Here is a 19,475-nt window from a genome sequence, read left to right on the forward strand (position 1 = left end):
CTAGAAAATGGAAAGCCTGATTAAAAAATTAATTATTTTTCCTTGAAAAAAATTCTTATAGCAGGGGAACTGCTGACATTTCTCCCTGTAAATGCAAATTGGAAATTCTGTGCAAATGCGAAAGTCTCAAAATTCTTGTCACCTGTTTGTGGTAGACACAAGAGAATCTGCAGATGCTGGAATCTGCAGCAACACATACAAAATGCTGGAGGAACTCAGCAGGTCAGGCAGCATCTACGGAGGGAAATAAACAGTCGACGTTTCAGGTCGAGACCCTTCATCAGGACTAAAAAGGAAGAGGGCAGAATCCAGAATAAAAAGTTAGGGGGGAGGGGGGAGGAGCACAATTTGGCAGGTGATAGGTGAGTCCAGGTGAGAAGGGAAGGTAGGTGGGATGAAAGGGAATGATGTGAAGCTGGGAGGTGACAGGTGGAAGAGACAAAGGGCTGAAGAAGAAGTACTCCAATAGGAGAGGACAGTTGACCATGGAATAAGGGGAAGGAGGTGGGGAACCAGAGGGAGGTGATGGGAAGGTGATGAGGGCAGGGATGGGAAAGAGAAGGGGTGAAGGGGTCACAGGAATGAGGAAAACAAAGGGGATAGGGGAGAGGAAGGAAAAACAAAGGTGAGAGGGTACTGGAAGTTACAGAAATAGATGTTGATGCTGTCAGGTTGGAGACTACCAAGACAGAATATGATGTGCTGCTCCTCCAACATGCACCTGGCCTCAAAGTGGCAGCAGAGGCTGTGGATAGACATGTCAGTATGGAAATGGAAAGTGGAATTGAAGTGGTTGGCCACTGGGAGATCCTGGCTGTTGCAAAGGTGCTCCATGAAGTGGTCACCCAATCTGTGTTGGGTCTCACCAGTATAGAGGAGGCTGCACTGGGAGCACCGGATACAATAAATGACATCCTCAGATTCACAGGTGAAGCGTTGCCTCACCTGTTTGTGGTAGCTTTCCTGTGTTCAATGGAATTCTCATAGAGTTCATCATGGGAACATGAAGGAGTGGCAATTCCCTACCCCTGATGGAGAATCCACTCAACTGACCAGTTCAGAAAAAGCTTCTCAATTCAGTTCAAATGAAAGGAATAGCTATAAGGGATTGGGATAATTATGTTAATTTAGTTTAATTGTTTAAGTAATATTTTTATATTTCCCATTTTATTTACCTTTTCATATTTTTAAAATGTAATAATTTGAAGTTGCTAATAAATCATGGAAGTCTTTTGACAACTTAGACATTTAGCTAAGCTGGAAAGCTTACTAACAGCGGCCTACCAAAACAAGAGATGAGAACCTGACTGAATTTCAACTAAAATGGGGACAAATAAGAGATGGCTAACATGACGGCATGACCGTTTCCCTCTAATCATTTGATCTCAAAGAAAGCAAAAATCCTAGTAAAACAGATTATGTTCACTGTAAGTGAGAGAGAAATTGAAACAAATACTCAGTATTCCTGAAAAAATACAAAGAAAAAATGAAGCAAGTAACTTATGGAACAATGATGGTTAAGAAGAAGAAACTTCCAGCAATTAGAAAAAGAAATTTTAAAATGGACACACCTTTAATTTAAGAAATGATATGCTGGTCATGACAAAGACTTTGGTTTCAACCCAATACCTATGTATAACAATGGAACAAATTGTCAGGAGTAAAGAATAACTTAGGATAACTAAATGCCAGCAAGCTCCTAAGATTATTCCTGGTAATATTGAAAGGCTTACAAAATGGCATATCAAGATTCCCAACAGCAAGTAAGAAAATTAAGATGAGCATGATACAGCAGCAGTTCAGAACAGTGGAAATTCTAAGTTAAACTTTGGAATGACTGGTCTCACATCTGCAGCAGTCCGGGTGGTAAAATCACGAGCTACCATTATCATTTTGAAACAGACTGCAACTTCTGCATTTTCAGGAAAGAATAGTTTCCAACACAAAAACTGTTGTCAAAGATCAAGTCTTCTGCAGAACAATCAGGGGAAATTACTAGAATTAGGGTAAATTTAGGATTTTGCTAAGAACATCCTGAAAAGCTTTCCCTTTAGATCTACTGCAGCCAAGTAGCTTTATGACATTTTAGGAAGCCATTTGGCCCAATGAATTTATCCCTGGTCTCAGAGCATTCCCATTAGTCCCATTTCCCAATTATTTCCCTATAACTTAATTTCTTTCACAAGCCACTGAACTACCTCGACCCCTCCCATCACCTACCTACACTAGTTGTAATGTACATGACCCCTTTGGGACATAGGTGCAATCCCACACCATCACAGGGAGATCATGCAAACTCCACAAAGACAGCATGGTAGGTTAAGACCAAACCCAGGCTGCTGGAGCTATGCCGCAGCGGCACTAACTGCATTGATTTCTCAAAATCCTCAACTTACCAAGCCATGATTCCAGCTTACCAAACTTACTGGTCCGAAAAACTAATGTTATTTATGTATATAGTAATTTGTATATAAAGATCACAAAATCTAAGGATTTTAACATAAAAAAATTAAGGATTTTATGAGATTTCATCTTCCAATTCAAAGTTACAATTTTCATTTAGCACTTCATGTTTAGAAAGCTAATCAAAAATTGTTTCCAGGTCTGCTTGAATTCTTTAAGCTAACATGTATAAACATAATAAGCAATTAATAACAGAAAAAAAAGGATCAGATTATTAAGTGGAGCCCTACAATGGAATTGGAAGAAGCCATGTTCAAAATTATAGGCCACATCAACATGCACAAAGTGACAATTAAGCCCTGCAGTCTTCTGAGAGAAGCCATCAGCAGGGTGAACTAATCTCTAAGAAGCAAATAAATTAGCTCTGTCAAATGTTAAAGAATACAAATGAGAAACAAATTACTGAGAGCGAGAAAAAATAAAATGCCTATGTCAAAGACCCTGCTTAAAACTTAATCACAATAGGACAAGGAGATAAAGACTCACAAGAAGTCAGGGAGACGAACAGCAATGATACTGGCCTTTCGGCCCACCAAGTCCATGCTGACCACCGACACCCAGTTACACAAATTCTGCCTTTTATTCAAATTCTCCCCACATTATCATCAACTTCCCCCAGATTCTACCACTCACCTACACTGTAAGGGCAATTAACAACAGCAAATTAACCTACCAACCTGCATATCTTTGCAACATGGGAAGAAACGAGAAACTGGAGCACCCGGAGGAAACCCACGCAGTCACAGAGAGCTTTGGAGCTGCATGTGGTACATTAAGGACTTATGGGATGATGATAAATTTCTCTTCAGGTGTTATCTGGCTTACCGGAATAGAGAGCAACTCTTTGGAAGATAATGAAAGCTGGGAAATAACTGATAGATACTGCCGTTTTACTTTGGATGTCCAACTTACTCGTCATTTATCAGCGTTAGCCACCTCATATTCCTCAGACACAAGATGTTCACATTTCCTTTTGGAGAATGTGCCTTGCAATGTTTGAGAATATGCAGTTGTTGGGCCGGAAAAGACCAGGTGTTCCATTAAGTCTACTACACATGCATGGTGGTTGGAAGATGATCATTAAATACTCCTTTGACCCAAATGCATCCCTCCCACATGCTCTCCCACCCTCATGACTCAAATTTTCATATATATTCGATTAGAGTCATTGAGTCATACAGAGCACAAACAGGCCCTTTGGCTCATCATCTCCATGCTAACCATCAAGTATCTATATATACTAACACCTTTAACAACACTTGGTCTTTAGCATTCTATACCTAGACATTTCAAGTGTTCACCTAGATACTACTAAAATGTGGGAAAGCCTGCTTCCACCACCCACTCAGGCAGTGCATTCCAGATTACAACCAACCTTTGGATGAAAAATTGTTCCTCAGATCCCCTCTAAACCTCTTATTCCTTACTGCAAACCTATGGCCTCTAGTTTTAGAATATTCTACAAATGGGAAGGGTTTCCAACTATCTACCCTATCCATGACGCTTTATTTTCTATGCCTCTATCAGGTCCCCTCTCAGCATCCTCTACTCCAAGGAAAACAAACCTAGACTATCCAGTCTCTCTTCATCACTGAAACATTGCATGCCAGGCAACATCCTGGTGAATCAGTTCTGCACACTGTACAGTGCAATCATGTCCAATCCAGTGCAGTGAACAGAGTACACAGGAATCCAGCTGTGGATTATAGCACTTACAGATTAAATTCCATCTGCCATTGCTCTGTGCATCATACCAACTGATCAATATTATCCTGCTGCCTACAACTATTCTCCTCACTATCAACACTACCAATTTTCATGTCATCTACTTACTCATCATACCTTTATATTCATATCCAAATTATTAACATATATGGCAGACAGCAAGGGTGCCAGCACTGATCCCTGTGGTACATTACTGGTCAATGGCTTCCAATCACAAAAACAACCCCTCATCATTTCTGTCTGCCTATTATTACCAAGCCAGTTTTGGATACAATTTGCCAAGTTGCCTGGGATCTCATGGACTACAACTTTTTGGACCAGTCTCCCAGGTAGGACCTTGTCAAAGACCTTAACAAAGTCCACGAAGACTACATCAAGACACTTTGCAACCTCTTTAAAGAATTCAATCAAATTGTTCAGACAGGATCTCCCACCAACAAAACCACATTGGCCATCTTTGATTAATCTCTAATTTTCCAAATGCTGATCAATCCTGTCCCTCAGAATCTTTTCCAGTAACCTACCCACTGCTGACTCACAGGCCCATAATTACCTGGTTTATCCCTGCTGCCTTCATGGTAGCACATTTGGTGTCTTCCAGTCATATGGTACTTCACTTGTGTTCAGCAAAGCCAGTTTGTAAAATCTTGATGTTATGTTTGTAATTAATTAACTGGTTTCAAACTTTTATTTGATGAATTATTTTTTCCTTATTGGTATGCAAGCAATGCGCTAATTGATAATCTGGGAGAATAGTTTAACCCTCGATGAAAATTGCATGTGTGTATAGAAGGCAACAAATGGAGGAGTGGGAACATCACCAAAGGTTAGACTCACAGAAGTATGTGGCAGGTTAGGAGACAGTTGATCTTTTGGGTCCACACTAGATAGGGTTGTAGGGTAAGATAAAATTACAAATATGGGGAGAGAACAAGATTATAAATCACTGGAGACCATGGGTTAGCAACTTTCTATGTTCATGATTAGATTACTAATTAGTAATTTGTACAGAGTATTCATTATGCTCTGAAGAATCCTGAAGTGTTTCTTACCTCCATTCATCTGCAGGATGATGCTGTTCAAACTTCTCACGCACATGTGAAACACCCATGTCTGGATGCAGCCAATGGACCTCCTCTGAATGCATATGGCTGAGCCGAATTCCGAAGCATGCCACATTCTTTACTTTATGAGAGTCTACAATCTTCTGAATAATACCCTATAATGTAGATGTAGAATTGGATTCAGTTATTCAGATTAGACCAAAAAGTATCTGTCAACATCCTGAGTGTTTTATTTATACACCAAATCAACTCAGTGAAGTTTCTGCCAAAAATACACAGTAGCAGTAAAGGCTAAACCAGTCTAGAAGAGACAAAACTGAGAGGTGACCTAATATAGCTATAAATTATGATGGGTTTGACAGGGTAGACATTGAAATGACATTTCCCCTTGTTCCAGAGACAAATGCTCGTCTATAGCTATAAAGCTGTCACCAATAAATCATAGAACCATAGAAAACTACAGCACAGAAAACAGGCCATTTGGCCCTTCTAGTCTGTGCCGAAACATTATTCTGCTAGTCCCATTTACCTGCCCCCAAACCCATACCCCTCCAGACCTCTCTCGTCCATGTATCTATCCAATTTACTCTTAAAAGTTAAGAGCGAGCCCGCATTTACCACACCAGATGGCAGCCCATTCCACACTCCCACCACTCTTTGAGTGAAGAAGTTCCCTCTAATGTTCCCCCTAAACCTTTCCCCTTTCACCCTAAAGCCATGATATCCTATAGGAAATTTAGGAGAAACTTATTTACCCAAAATGTAACAAGAATGGCACAACTACATGAAATTATAATTAAAGGGGACCTATTTAAGCATGAGGAAAAGAATAGAAGGATCTGGTGAAAAGCCCAGATGCAGAAGGGTGAAAGGAGGTTCAATTAGAGCATAAATGTCAGTGTAACAAGCTGACAGTGGCCAGTTGCTGTGCTGTTAATAATATGAAAATGCAAATGAGTGAATAGACAGCATAATAACTTCCTTTTAATCTTTGGAGGTATTTGATTACAGTGTTCAGCAGGGTGCATATTTCATCATTCAGCAGTGGAATGGAATACAGAAACCATGACTGTTTTGTACATTTTATCCACGCTAGATAGGGCTGAAGCACTGGCTTGAATGAGCAAGGTCCACTATATAATATAAACAGGCAACAGAATGGTCTGAACATCTACTAAAATGGCCTTGTTGTTGTGTAGTTCTTTTTTCAGCTGAACTGGAAATACAAAGTTAGACTGGAACATAATTAAAAATGCTTATGTACTCTTACCAAAGTCTATTCATTTTAAGTAGACTTTAAACCTGTTGTCACACATGCTCTGGTGTACACATCAGTAGCTACTTTATTATAGAAATCTTCATTAGCTTGATTTCAAAAATACATTTTAAAACTTCACATATCTAGAATACAAAAAAGACATAATATCTAATACCTTATGTGGCAGTTTGTTTTGTCTGATTTGCCACAAACTTCCTTGTGATTTCACAGAATGTCACCCATATTTCTTCTTGTACTCAATTAATAAGACCATTGAAAGTCATCTTACTAAACATTTTCTATTCCCTGCTGTCCTGAAAATCCATGTAGTCAGCATGAGTGACTGTGTGAAACTGACTCAAGAGTCCTCTCCAATACCAATTTTTCAAATATTCTAAGTCAGCCCCAAAAGTGGACATGGCAGCTAGGAAATGAAGCTAGGGGCAGGGTCCAAAGACAAGGTCGTGTCTTTCCCAATATCAACTGGAGGAAGTTTCTGCTCATCCAATCCTTAGTATTGTCAAGCAGTTTACAGTTCAGCGAGTAGAAGGTTGAAAAGAAGAGATATTGAGGTAGACGTGGGTGATGTCAATATACCTGTGGAAAATGATACTGTGCTTTCAGATTATGTTGCTAAGAGATTGCAATTGAAATAATACTGATCAAGAGGTAGCAGTGTAGGACTGATGAATGTATATATTGCAGTTAATTGTGTTGTATGAATGATTAGATATTGAATCAAGTAATTTCTTCACAAGTTCTTGTATTTCACTTAGACAAAAGACTCAACATGGTCCCCAGGTAGCAAAATCTAGAATAAATAATTAGTTATCTAGTTGGTTTTCCAAATTAAGAGAGCAAAGAGTCCTTACACTTCCTGAACAAACAGAATAAATTAATATCTCATCCATAAGGGTTGACTGCAGCAATCTCTTGATGTATTTAAACATTAGCAAGATGATGTAAAGTCCTGGAGTATTACTTGAACCCACAACCTTCTGTTTCAGTACCAAACTCAATCAACTGAGCTGACGTCATGGTTTGCAGATATTGTTATCAAGTGCCAGAAATGGGCAAATGACACTGGGCCAAGATGAAATGTATCAGTGTCAGCTATTCACCAAAGCATGCTATGAATAAATCATCATACTCCAAAATTAAGTCATCAAAGATTGTTCCTATAAGCATAAACTAACCAAATACAACAAAACAAATCCATGTGATACCTGGAAGATTCAGCCTACAAGTCTGAGTAGTTTGTAAGCTATTATTTAGTAGTTAATCAGATTGAATAAAGTATCTGTTATTAAATGTCATGAATATTGTCAACATATCATTCAGATAAACATGATCAATCTGCATTAGCAAATAATACACTTCACTATAAACAGCCAAGTTTGAAGTGAATTTTCAATTGCCTTCATGATATGCTGAATTATGAAATAAAAATAACAAATATATTCTATTTATAAATCAGAAACTTAAGTGACTTTTTTTAATTGAACTTGCATACAAAGCACTATGAATTTAGATTAAGAACTGTGGAGCAACACAGCTGATTCTCAGTTCCAGATTGTTAAATAATGCCCACACTAATCCATGCAGGCAGAAGGATGCAACGTGCACAGTATAATATCTATTTGTGGTAATGCTGCAGTTATGGAACACAGGGATTCTATTATGAGTGTATTTTTGAAATAACATACATTTCTATCAATTACTGAAAATTCATGATATTCAAATCCTACACATAAAACTAAAATTGCAAAAACTTAAAAAGTAGGTTTTCAAAAGTGCAGGTGAATTCACAAATGCTCCCAGATGCTTCAACACTCCACCCTCTTCTCCAAATCAGGCAAAAGGGTACTCCCTAGCTCCATAAGAAATATGTTCATGGCTAGAAATGAATCCAGACTGAACTGCATATTTATTGCATGACAATCAATCATGCATTGCATATAATTTTGAACCAACCCGAGATATTTTCACCCACAAAAGCTAAATTCATTTGAAAAATGACATCACATCTTAATATTCTTGCAATTGAGGATGAAGAACAGATAAAGCCACAAGTCAAATCTCTCAGTTCCTTTATGCTGGTTGTATGAGGAAGTCACATCATATTAGATGGCAGGATTCTGGTGTCTAACTCAAGTAATATGGCTTCAAATCCCATACCAAGACTTCAAGAAATAATCTGGGCTAAATTATTTCATTGCATTGTAAGAGTGCATCATTAGCGACCTGTTTCTCTGAACAAACCTGAATACCTGAGCTATCTTTCACTTTAAAATTAAAATTAAGTTTCTAGACTTTTTTCAGTTTTTACATGCCAAGAATACTAATTCCTCTGGTTTCTACATTTTTTTTTGAGAAACAAAATGAACTGAATTTTATGATTTCAGTGTTTAAAAAAGACCCTATCATTAACAATCCCCCCAGCAGAAACTTGCAAACAATGTTGGGTGGATTTTGTGTGTTACATATCCTAAGGGCATAAGGATGTAAAAGGATCATTATCCAAGGTGGCCAAAAATAGTATTGCCTGCAAAATGAGAGGAAAAAAATTGACAGCTGCTTAAGTCACACTTCTAGATTTAGCTGAAACTGTCAAAGACTACAATCTTTTAAAAAGATCTGAATGTGCTGAAATATTGATAAAACTAAAAACAAAAGCACAGCTACAGGGACATGGGTTCCATCCTGACGTTGTGTTGCCTGCGGCGTTTGCATATTCTTCCTGTTCGCAAGTTTATTATCGCTATATAGTTTGAAAAATTCTTAGAAAGATTTAAATAATTATTTTTAAACTAATAACCTTCCTGAAAGTTTTTTTTTCCAGTCAACAAAATTTCCTGAGTTATTATTTTGAACCCCCATATTAAAATTAATGGAGAATATTTTTACAATCTAAGATGTGGCACAGCAATTTCTAACAAGTTCACATTTTAAATGGCAGTCAATTAATCTTCCCCACTGAACTTCGTGGTAAGTCCAGCTGGCTTACAGATAATTACTGATAGCAACTTCCTGATTTCTGCATTTGAAGCAGTCATGAGGATACCTTGAAATTACTGTCAGTTAATTGTAACAAAAGTTGACAGTTTTGTCATTGTTATTTGCCAAAATCCAGGCCAATTAGTATATAGTTGTATATATGAAGATAAGCTTTGGTGTGATTTATATCATTTTTCAGCTTCTTTCAAAGTATATTGTGGAATGCATTTAAAAAAAACTTTCAAGAAATAAAGCAATTAATGAAATTCCTAATGTACTATGCTTTGCAGAATTCTAACATAAGCACTTCACTCCAGAAAGCAAATATTTCTTATATAATTTAAGAGAAGTCTGACAAATTTTAATTTTGCTCACCCGGACATCTGTTGCATCACCATGCCGTATGTTCATGACCCAAGATGAGGGTTCATTATTACTCTCGAAGTAATGATAGACCTTCAGCACTCGTTCCATGGCTCCAGGAGAGCGTTCCATACTCAAACGGGACTTGGCTCCTGAACCTGCTGTATGATTCAAGTTTGGGTCAAGGTAAGCAGCTGCCATGCCTCTGCGGGTTGCTATGTGTCGGTCATATTCTGTAGGTAAAAATCAAAGTGAAAATTTTGTTGCAATCTGTACGGTGAAGAATGTTATATTCATGCCAAAAATCAAACCTGATGGAAGGAAGTACATTTCTCAGTTATTAGTATGTGCAATAACAAAAAACAGAAGGTATCTGGGGGGTGGGCCTGAGCGTCCAAGTACACAAATCACTGAAAGTTATGTGTTTAGCAGGTGAAAAGGAAATCAAATTGTGGCCTTATCACAAGACAATGTGGCTACTAGCCACTGCTTGCTCCAGTTATACAGAGCCCTGACGAAACCACACCTAGAATACTGTGTACACATCTGGTCTCCCTATTTAAGGAAGGATATACTTGTGATAGAGAGTGCAATAAAAATTATTCCTGGAATGGCAGGTTTGTTGTGGGTGAAGATATTAAGCAAATGAGGCCCATATTTAGTTTAGAAGGAGAAACATACAAAATCTTTTAAGATCTGACAGGTAAATGCAGGGTTCATATTTTACCTGGTAGGGTTCAGAGGTTCAAAATAAAGAATTGCCTAATTGAGACAGATGAGAAGAATTGTTTTTTTAACCTGGAGTCAGAGTCATCCAGCACAGAGATGCGTCTTTCGGTCCAATGAGTCCACGACAACTACAAGCACCCATTTACACTAATCCCATTTTAGTCTCCCCACATACCCATTGAGTCCCTCCAGATTCCACCCAAAGTTACTTCTTCATTTCAAGCATACCACAATTAGAATAAGTTATATTTCTTATTGTTCAGACTTTTTGAAAGATGTCTAATTTAGATAAATTAACACTTCTATCTCTTTGAAGGGCTTGTTACATTACATTTTCCAGAGATTCACAGAAATTATATTACTCGTTCTTTGGGGAAAGTGAATTTCAATAATTACTTAGCTGAGGGAGAAACAAAAGTGTAACAATTTGGTTAACCCCAAAAGAAATTTGCTAATGATTTACACACAAAATTTCTGCAGGGGATCAATCTACAAAAGATTGGTTAGACCACATTTGGAGTACTGTGTACAGTTAGGTTACTGCACTACAGGAAGGATGTGGTAGCAATAGAGAGAGTACAGAAGAGATTCACTAGGATATTGCCTGAAATGAAGGACTGTAGTTAAGGAGAGATTGGAGAGGCTGGGTTTATTCTTACTGGAACATAGAAGGCTGAAGGGCAACCTTAGAGGTTTCTGAAATTATGTGGAGCATGGATATAATCGACTGTGTCTTTTTCTCACAGCAGCGGCATCTGGAACAAGAGGACACAGCTTTAAGGTGAGATGCGAGAAATTGAAGGAGATCTGAATGGAAAGTTTTTCCACAGAGGGTGGTGGCTACCTTGAACAAGCTGCAAAGGAGGTGGTGGAGGCAGATATAATTATAAAGTTTAAAAGGCAGTTCTACAGGTACTTGGATAGGAAAGGTGCAGAGGGATACAGGCCTAATGCAGGCAAATGGAATTAGCATAGATAGGCATCATGGTCGGCATGGATGAAGTGGGCCAAAAGAACCCGTTACTGTGCTGCAAGATTCTATGATTTTATTGCTACAATTTCAAAGGAAGCTTGTTGGCAATTTCCAATAAGATTCCATGTTGTTTATTTCATGAACTTTAAATGTTAATACCTTTAATCATAACTTTTCATTATACAACAATCTTTTTCAACACAAGGCTGTTGGTTCTGAGCACATGACAAGCTTTTAAGGTTCAATGCTATAGTTTTGTATCTTTTACAATTTTATAAATGGATGGGTAGCGATTATATAAATGCATGCAAATGGACAAACTGGGCCATGTTGGTGTTTGTGCCTCAAAGAAGCCCACACTACACATCTTCAGGAATGAAAGAGAGTGTCTGGAATGTGAACCTATGGAAACAGATGTGCAATTTTAAAGTCATAGGTCTGTTTCTTTTTCCATAAATGCTGATTGACCTGAATGCTTCCAACATTTTCTATTTTTGTTTTATATTTCCAGTACCTGCAGTTTTTTGATTTTCATACAAGTCGCGGCTATTTTCGACATTCCGCAAAGGAAAAATAGGTTGTGTTTAACTGAATGTAAAACTGTTTTGTTCCTTAGAAAAGTTGCAATTTATAGGTTTTTCAAAACAAAATTTCTCAAATAATTAAGTTTAGTCATTTTTATAAAACTTAACTGTGATGTTAAATAACAGTCTTTATAGACTATTTTTATTTTTTTAATGAGTTCTAGCTGGCACAGGAACAGTATTTGAGAATTTCAACTTACTTCTGAAATGCCATGGTTACTGGAGCTTTGTTAACTATGATGGAATTCAAACAAAATAATGTAAAACAATTCTTTCCTTCATTTTCCCTCAGCATAATCAATTTCTTACTGCCTTATTATTAAGACAATATGCAAAAATCTTTAGCATTACCAGCACTTCTTAAGCACTTCCCTTAATCTTCAAGGGAGTAGCACAATTCATTCAAACAAATCATTAATTAAAAACCTGTTTCAAGCAAACCTTACTTTACATACTTATAAATTTGCTGAAGTGGGTCACTGATTTTTATTTTCCGAAGAAAGCAAAAATATCATGATCCTAAGACTGCATTCTTATACATGCAGTTAGAAACAGAGAAATATGAAAAAATAGGAGCGAGCCATTCGATTCTTCAAGCCAGCTCCTGTATTCAATATGATCATTGCTAATCCTTTACCTTACCAGCATATTCCTGCTCTCTCCTCATAACCCTCGATTTAAGCATTCAAGACCAGGTGTTGCTGAAATGCTTGTTACAATGATAATTTAAAATCTGAATACCAAGAAATACAAATTTATCCTGGTAAATTAAAATCACTTTACACTTATGAAAAATACTAGAATGTAAACAACAGAACTTTTTGCTTACAGTGTGTAAAAATGCTCTGATTTTGCTCTTCCCAAAAAAATTTACTAAATTCTTTTGTATGATAAGCTTAGTACAAATATTTTCCCAAATTTGTTTTTTTTTCAGCTGCCTTTTCTACACAATGTCCCATGTAAAGACATTCAAAATTGCTTAAACTCCTTATGCACGCCATGACTTCCATTCTAGAGAGCTGCAAAAGCAGGATCCATTGGGAAATTTCGATCAGTCCTTATTCTGTTGAATTTTATGACACCCAATTTAGGAATTATTAGATTTTTAATTTTATAAAAAGCACACAAGTTTCCCCATAATCAAATTACTTCTCTTCCAGACTACTAGAAGTCACTTTACCCAGCTCAAACCAGTCTATTTTCCTCTTCCACTATTCCCCAATTATTCAGAATAATTCTTTTTCTTTAAGCTCATCAAGGTTACAATTAGATTCTTTCTTCTAACTACCCCTCCCATATTTCACAAAGGCTTTTCAAAAGGTCTTCTACAGAAAAGCACTCTCCCTTCCAGAGTTTCTCTTGGTAACGTGCCCAATTACATCTCTCGCCCAATAGCATTGCTTTGTTCCAGAAGCAGCACTTAATGCTGTGCACACAAAAATAAGGGCCATGGGTTGAAATTCCAGCATAAACAATTAGAAGATCAAAAGCTGCTGTCAACAGAAAAGAGTTGTGGAATAATCCAATAGCAACACAAACTGCAGTTGGGGGCTGGCAGTGAGAGAACCATAAACAACAACTTTACGTGGCACCTATAATAAAGGCAAAGATTGATACTGGCATGCAAAGCAGCAAGTAAGAGGGGGTGGGCCAGTTCAGTATGAAGGCTGAAAGCAAGCACATATGGAATGCTAAATGATTACTTTATATCAAGGAAGAAAACTCTGCCTAAATCTTCATAGAGTCACAGAGCTATACAGCACGAAAGCAGGCCCTTCTGCCCAATTGGTCCATGCCAACCAAGATGTCCCATCCAAGCTAGTCCCATTTGCCAACGTTTGGCCCATAACCTTTGAAACTTTCCAATCCATGTACCTGTCCAAATGTCTTTTAAAAGTTGTTATTGTACCTGCCTCAGCCACTTCCTCTGGCAGCTGATTCCACATACATAGCACCATTTGTGTAAAAGAAGTTGCCCCTCAAGTTCCTATTAAATCTTTCCCCTCTCATGCCTTCTAGTTGTAGGCGAGGAAGTAGATATAACATCTAGGGAGAAAACTGATGTGAAGCAGATACGAGAAAAGTTGGTTATGCTCAAAATAAACAAGCAACCTGGTCAGGATGGTATGTTTTCTATATTGCCAAAAGAGACATGGGTGAATTTTGCAGAACTTCCTTAGATTAGGGGAGGTGCCAGAGGACTGGAAAATGGCAAAAGTAACACATTTGTTCAAAAGGGAGGTAAGGAAATACCAGGAAACTACAAGTCTGTCAGTTTAACCTCAACTATGGTAAAACTTTTAGAATCAATATTTGTGGAAAACATTAAGCGCCACATTAGAAGCTCAGGTTGATGAAGGAGAGCTAACATGGATTTGTTTAAAAAAAATTGCACTTAACTAACTTGATTGAAGATTTTGATGATGTAACAGAGAACATCACAAAAATGAAATTACAGTTTGGAAGAAAAGTAATTTGATTATGGAGAAACTCATGTGCTTTTTATAAAATTAAAAATCTAATAATTCCTAAATGTGGCGTCATAAAATTCAAAACGTCATTAGAAAAAGGAATGCAATAAATATCACATGCATGCATTTTCAGGAGGAAATTGATGATGTCCCATACAAAAGGCTAGAGAGCAAAACTGAGACTTGTGGAATTAAAGCATCAATAGCAAGATCACAAGACAAAGGAGCAGAAGTAGGCCATTCGGCCTGAGCTAAACTAAAACTATTCCTACCTAGCCCCAATTTCTGGCCTTATCCCCATATCACTTGATACCTTGACTAATTAGATACCTATCAATCTCCTCCCTAAATGCCCCCAATGATCGGGCCTCTGGAATGGGAAACGTGATGAAGAGAAAACTGAGAGTACTGATGACTGGTTGATGTTCAAACTATATGACGGTAACCAGTTATCTCCCCCAGAGGCAACTGCTGGGACCCCTGCTTTTCTGGAATGGGTCAAATCCTGTGCCCCAACCCACAGGCGCCAGCTTGAACCAGCAGCACCTTTCATCCTGCCGCCATGGGTTATAGCTGCCCCCATACTGCTCTGTGAACTCCTCATCGAGGTCAATGGAACAGCACAACCTTCTATAGACTTCCCAGCTTTCTTCTTGGAAAGTCTGTCCACTAAAGCTGCACTATGTTAGTCTAACTAGAGGATTAAGTAGTTACTTCGTTTTTTTTTAAGGTTCTTTCAATGTTTTTAATTAATTTTTAGTGTGTGAATGTGCACTTTATTGTTTTGAGTGCAAATATTTAAAAAATATTTTTCCATTTTAAAACATTTTATTTTTTGAAACAGTTCCTATGTTTTACTGTGAATATCAAGAACATTCAAGAACAATTATAATACTGATACCTCTGACAGCCAATAAGCCTGGGGACACTGGCTCATTTGCTGTCAAAGGGGTTCTGTATAACGTTGTAGATGCCAAGACAGCTCTGATGCTGCAATGTGTCTTGCCAAAGTACTCCAGGTGGGGCTCCTATCAAAAGACTGTGCTGGGAGCCATGCTGGAACAAACAACCTGACCCAACAGCAAGTACCCAGCAATACAAGACCTGCTCCAATAACTTACACATGGATGTTAGGTGACAAGGCTTGGAAGTGTGCTATAATGAGGTGGATGGTAACAGACTGCAGGAAGATAGGCAGACTGGCTGAATGAGCAGGCAAGTGGCAGATGAAGTTTAATACAGAAGTATGAAATCATACAATTTGCCAAAAATAAAAGGAAGCAACAGAGACCAAATATCACAGTTCTAAAGCATTTGCAGGAACAGAGGACTTGGATGCATATTAGCATAAATCCCTGAAATTGGCAGGGCATGTTGAAAGAGCGGTTGGTAAACTATATGGGATCCTGGGATTTACAAACAAAGGCATAGAATACAAAAGCAGAAAGGTTACGTTGAATCACCATAAAACACTAAGCTAGAACACAACTGGAATATCATATTCCTTTATGGTCACTGAAGAATACAAAGGTCTTAGAGGGGACTCAGAGAAGATTTAAGAACATGATTCCAACACTGAGAGATTTCAGCTGTAAGGACAAGCTGGGTATATACTCCTTGTGGGAAGGAAGATTAATAGATATGTGAAAGATCCTAACAAGTTTTGATAGTGTTAGCAGAGATGATTTAAGGGCTGGGAACACAGAAATATAATATTCGGCACAAAATACAAGAGGGCTGAGAGAATTTTGTTCTTATTCAGGGAATAGTTCTGATCTGAAATTTACTGCCTATACTTGAAAGAGAATAAAAGCAGAAAACATTGGAAATAGTCAGACCAGCCCGCCTCTGTGGGAGGAGAAAGAGTTAATGTTTCAGATCGAAGACACTTTGACAGAACCCTGAGCTCTGATTCTCTTCCCACATATGCAGCTTGACCTGCTGAGTATTTCCAGCATTTTTTGTTTCAGATTTCCAGTATCTCGTTTTTTTGATTTTGACTTACTTGACGGAGAATAATTTACAGGTCCCTGGGGAAAGAGCTCAGGATGAGGACTGATAGGGCTGCTCTATTAGGAACTGACACCGATTTGATGAGCTGAATGGCTGCCTTCTAAGCTATAACAATTCCATGATACAAGTAATATTACAAACCATGAGAGGAAAATAAAAGATCCACATGTAAAGAGGTCAGTTAATGAGACATGCTCAAAAACTTTGTTCCGTGTTTTTAAGGTACTTCTTAAAACAATAAGCTGGAGTGAAAGGTAGGCACACCATGTTAAGGAATAGCTACTTCCCTACAACCATCAGGTTCTTGAGCTAACCTACACAATCTTAATCCTACCTCAGCAATAGAACACTATGCACTACCATGGACTTGTCTCTGATTGTGGCTTTTTTTTTGCCCTCATGTCTTGTTTTGCACAGTTTTTTCTTCTGGTTTAATTTATATATTTTTATGTTCTGTGTGTTGTCTGAACCTATGAGCCTGTGATACTGCTGCAAGTTTTTCACTGCACCTGTACCTCATCGTACTTGTGCATATGACAATAAACTCGAGTTGACTTGAGTAGTTAGGGTACTTGGGGCAGAAATAATTGTTTAGGCATTGATAGAGACAAGTCTAAAAAGAGAAAATACAAGGATGAGAATTAAAATTTCACAAATTAGAGGACAACGATGAAGGAAGGAAAAAGTATTTGCTGTGTCAGGTTGTTGCACCCTTATACAAACCTACAGTTTGCCAACATTGCTAACTGACTAACACAAGAATACCAAAAGTTATTAAAGAATAATATCAAAATAAATCCATTATGGTGTAAAATTTCATTTAAATATTTATTCCCTCTTATGACATCAAAGTGATTTTCTGTTCCTAAGTTCTCTGAGAGGAGGTTGCTGAGCTCCTCATAGCAGTCTGCTGCACCCAAGGGGCGAGCAAACAAGGCCATTTCAAAGAGGGCTGTTAAAACTTTAACCACGTTGTTGTTTGTCTGGAGTATTGGCCAGACAAGGTGAATGTGGCAAATTTCCTTCCCCAAACAACAATTAATAAACCTGAGGCTTTGCAATAATTTCGTCGTGATGTGGTCACCAATATCAATGCTAGTTTTTCCCCTCCAGGATTAATAAACTGAATTTAAGTTCCAATGATGCCAAGATGGCATTTGAATTGGTGCCAGATTATTAGACAATCATGGTGTCAGTCACAGTGACTATCCATTAGTAATGGTGACCATAAAAATACTGGATTGTTTTAAATACCCATCTGCTTTACTAATTTCCTTCCATGGAACAAATCTGCAATTCCTACTTGTTTGGGCCAAAATGCAACTGCAGACATACCAAAATGGTTGACTTTGAAATGCTCTTGGAAATAGGGTATAAAACATTTACTGCTGCCCTTGCCAGCAACACCCAGATCTGAAAACAAATAAAAAAAACAGACAGTAAAAGAAACAAAAATAAAAAAAAACTCAGTCATTACCCAACATCTATTTAGCCACCTCCTGCTTCTAACACTTGATTTTAAGTAGTTACAGTACTGGGGTGCATATTGGATTACAGTGTTACCAATCAGCTGTTTCTTTTCACCAATATGGATAAAAACAAGGGCCAAACTGGCATTTTATAATTACAAAAAGTAAATATAAGGAACCACCCCTAAGTATTTACAATGCTCTGCATAAATGGCAGAGTCCAGGACTGCTACAAGGCAACTGCCCTATTCAGAGAATATAAAAGGTGGAGAGCCATCCATATATCCAATCATTAAGGTAAAATTGAAGCAATGTGGGGAAACAGAAGAGCCAGTGCAGACTTTATGGCCAAAAAGTCCTCCTGCATTGTTCTTTGATTTGCTAATTGTCTGTTACTAGCTACTATCCATCGCTCTGTCAGACAGTTCATTCAAATTTGAATCATTCATTGCGTAAAAATGCTTTTGCTCATCTTTCTTTTAAGTTCTTTTATCAGTCATATTAAATTAGTACTCATTGGTTATTGACCATTCAGACACTGAAAACAGCTTCTCTTTAATTACTCTATTCAAACCTTTCATGATCTTAAGCACCTCCACTAAATCCCTTCAGCTTTCTCTGCTCCAAGTAGAATATCTTCTAACTTTTACTCATCAATTTATGTAACTGTAATGCCTTACCTTCAGAAAACTGCTAATAAATCTCTGCTGCACTCTCTCCTTAGCTTTCACATCATTTGTAAAATATACTATCTAACTAAAAACCTTTTGGATTTTGCACTCTATGCTTCCGTAAAGCCATTTGCCATAAACTTCAAAAACTGCTACATTAACCTACCTAATTGCCTTTAAAGATTTGTTCAGAAACACCCTCTGATATTTCTGATTCTGTACCAAATGTAACAGTAGTATAGCTTATAATGTCTCTCTTCACTCCTCCTACCAAAATGAATCAACTTGTATTTGATGTGTAAATGCAACTCAACAGACTTTATGTCCTCTTTACTGTTTATCATTCAGCCGAATTTGCTGCCAAGAGTCCCAGACCAGCCGTCAGTTGTGGCAGGGCTTACATGCTATAACAGGCTACAAAACGAAGTCGGGCAGCATCGCCAACAACAGCGCATCCCTTCCCGATGAGCTTAATGCATTTTATGCACATTTTGAACAGAAGGGGAGTGGATTGTCACCACCCACCCTGACAGCCTCCAATGCAACTGAACCCGTGGTCACCGTTGAGGACATAAGATCAGTCTTCCAGAGAGTGAACCCGAGGAAAGCATTTGGCCCAGATGGATTCCCTGGCCAAGTGCTCAGATATTGTGCTGATCAGCTGAGAGGGGTGGTTCCCATCAGCTTTAAGAAAA

General features: G+C 38.0%; 1 protein-coding gene across 7 annotated transcripts in view; it reads right to left on the bottom strand.

Moving 5' to 3' along the window:
• Positions 1-19,475, bottom strand: part of ptk2aa (protein tyrosine kinase 2aa) — a 373,012-nt gene that overhangs the window by 182,453 nt on the left and 171,084 nt on the right. For 6 of the 7 annotated variants that reach the window (XM_052023866.1, XM_052023870.1, XM_052023869.1 and 3 more), the window contains 2 exons: positions 9,883-10,103; positions 5,241-5,407 (listed from right to left, as the gene is read on the bottom strand). In XM_052023866.1, coding sequence (XP_051879826.1) covers positions 5,241-5,407; positions 9,883-10,071 — 356 coding nt within the window. In that variant the 5' untranslated portion in view covers positions 10,072-10,103. Of the gene's footprint in view, positions 1-5,236; positions 5,408-9,882; positions 10,104-19,475 lie in introns of those variants that run through there. The other variant, XM_052023873.1, reaches the window with a different exon arrangement.

This window comes from Pristis pectinata, chromosome 9 (genome assembly GCF_009764475.1).
Source record: "Pristis pectinata isolate sPriPec2 chromosome 9, sPriPec2.1.pri, whole genome shotgun sequence".
In the NCBI taxonomy this organism is placed as follows: Eukaryota; Metazoa; Chordata; class Chondrichthyes; order Rhinopristiformes; family Pristidae; genus Pristis; species Pristis pectinata.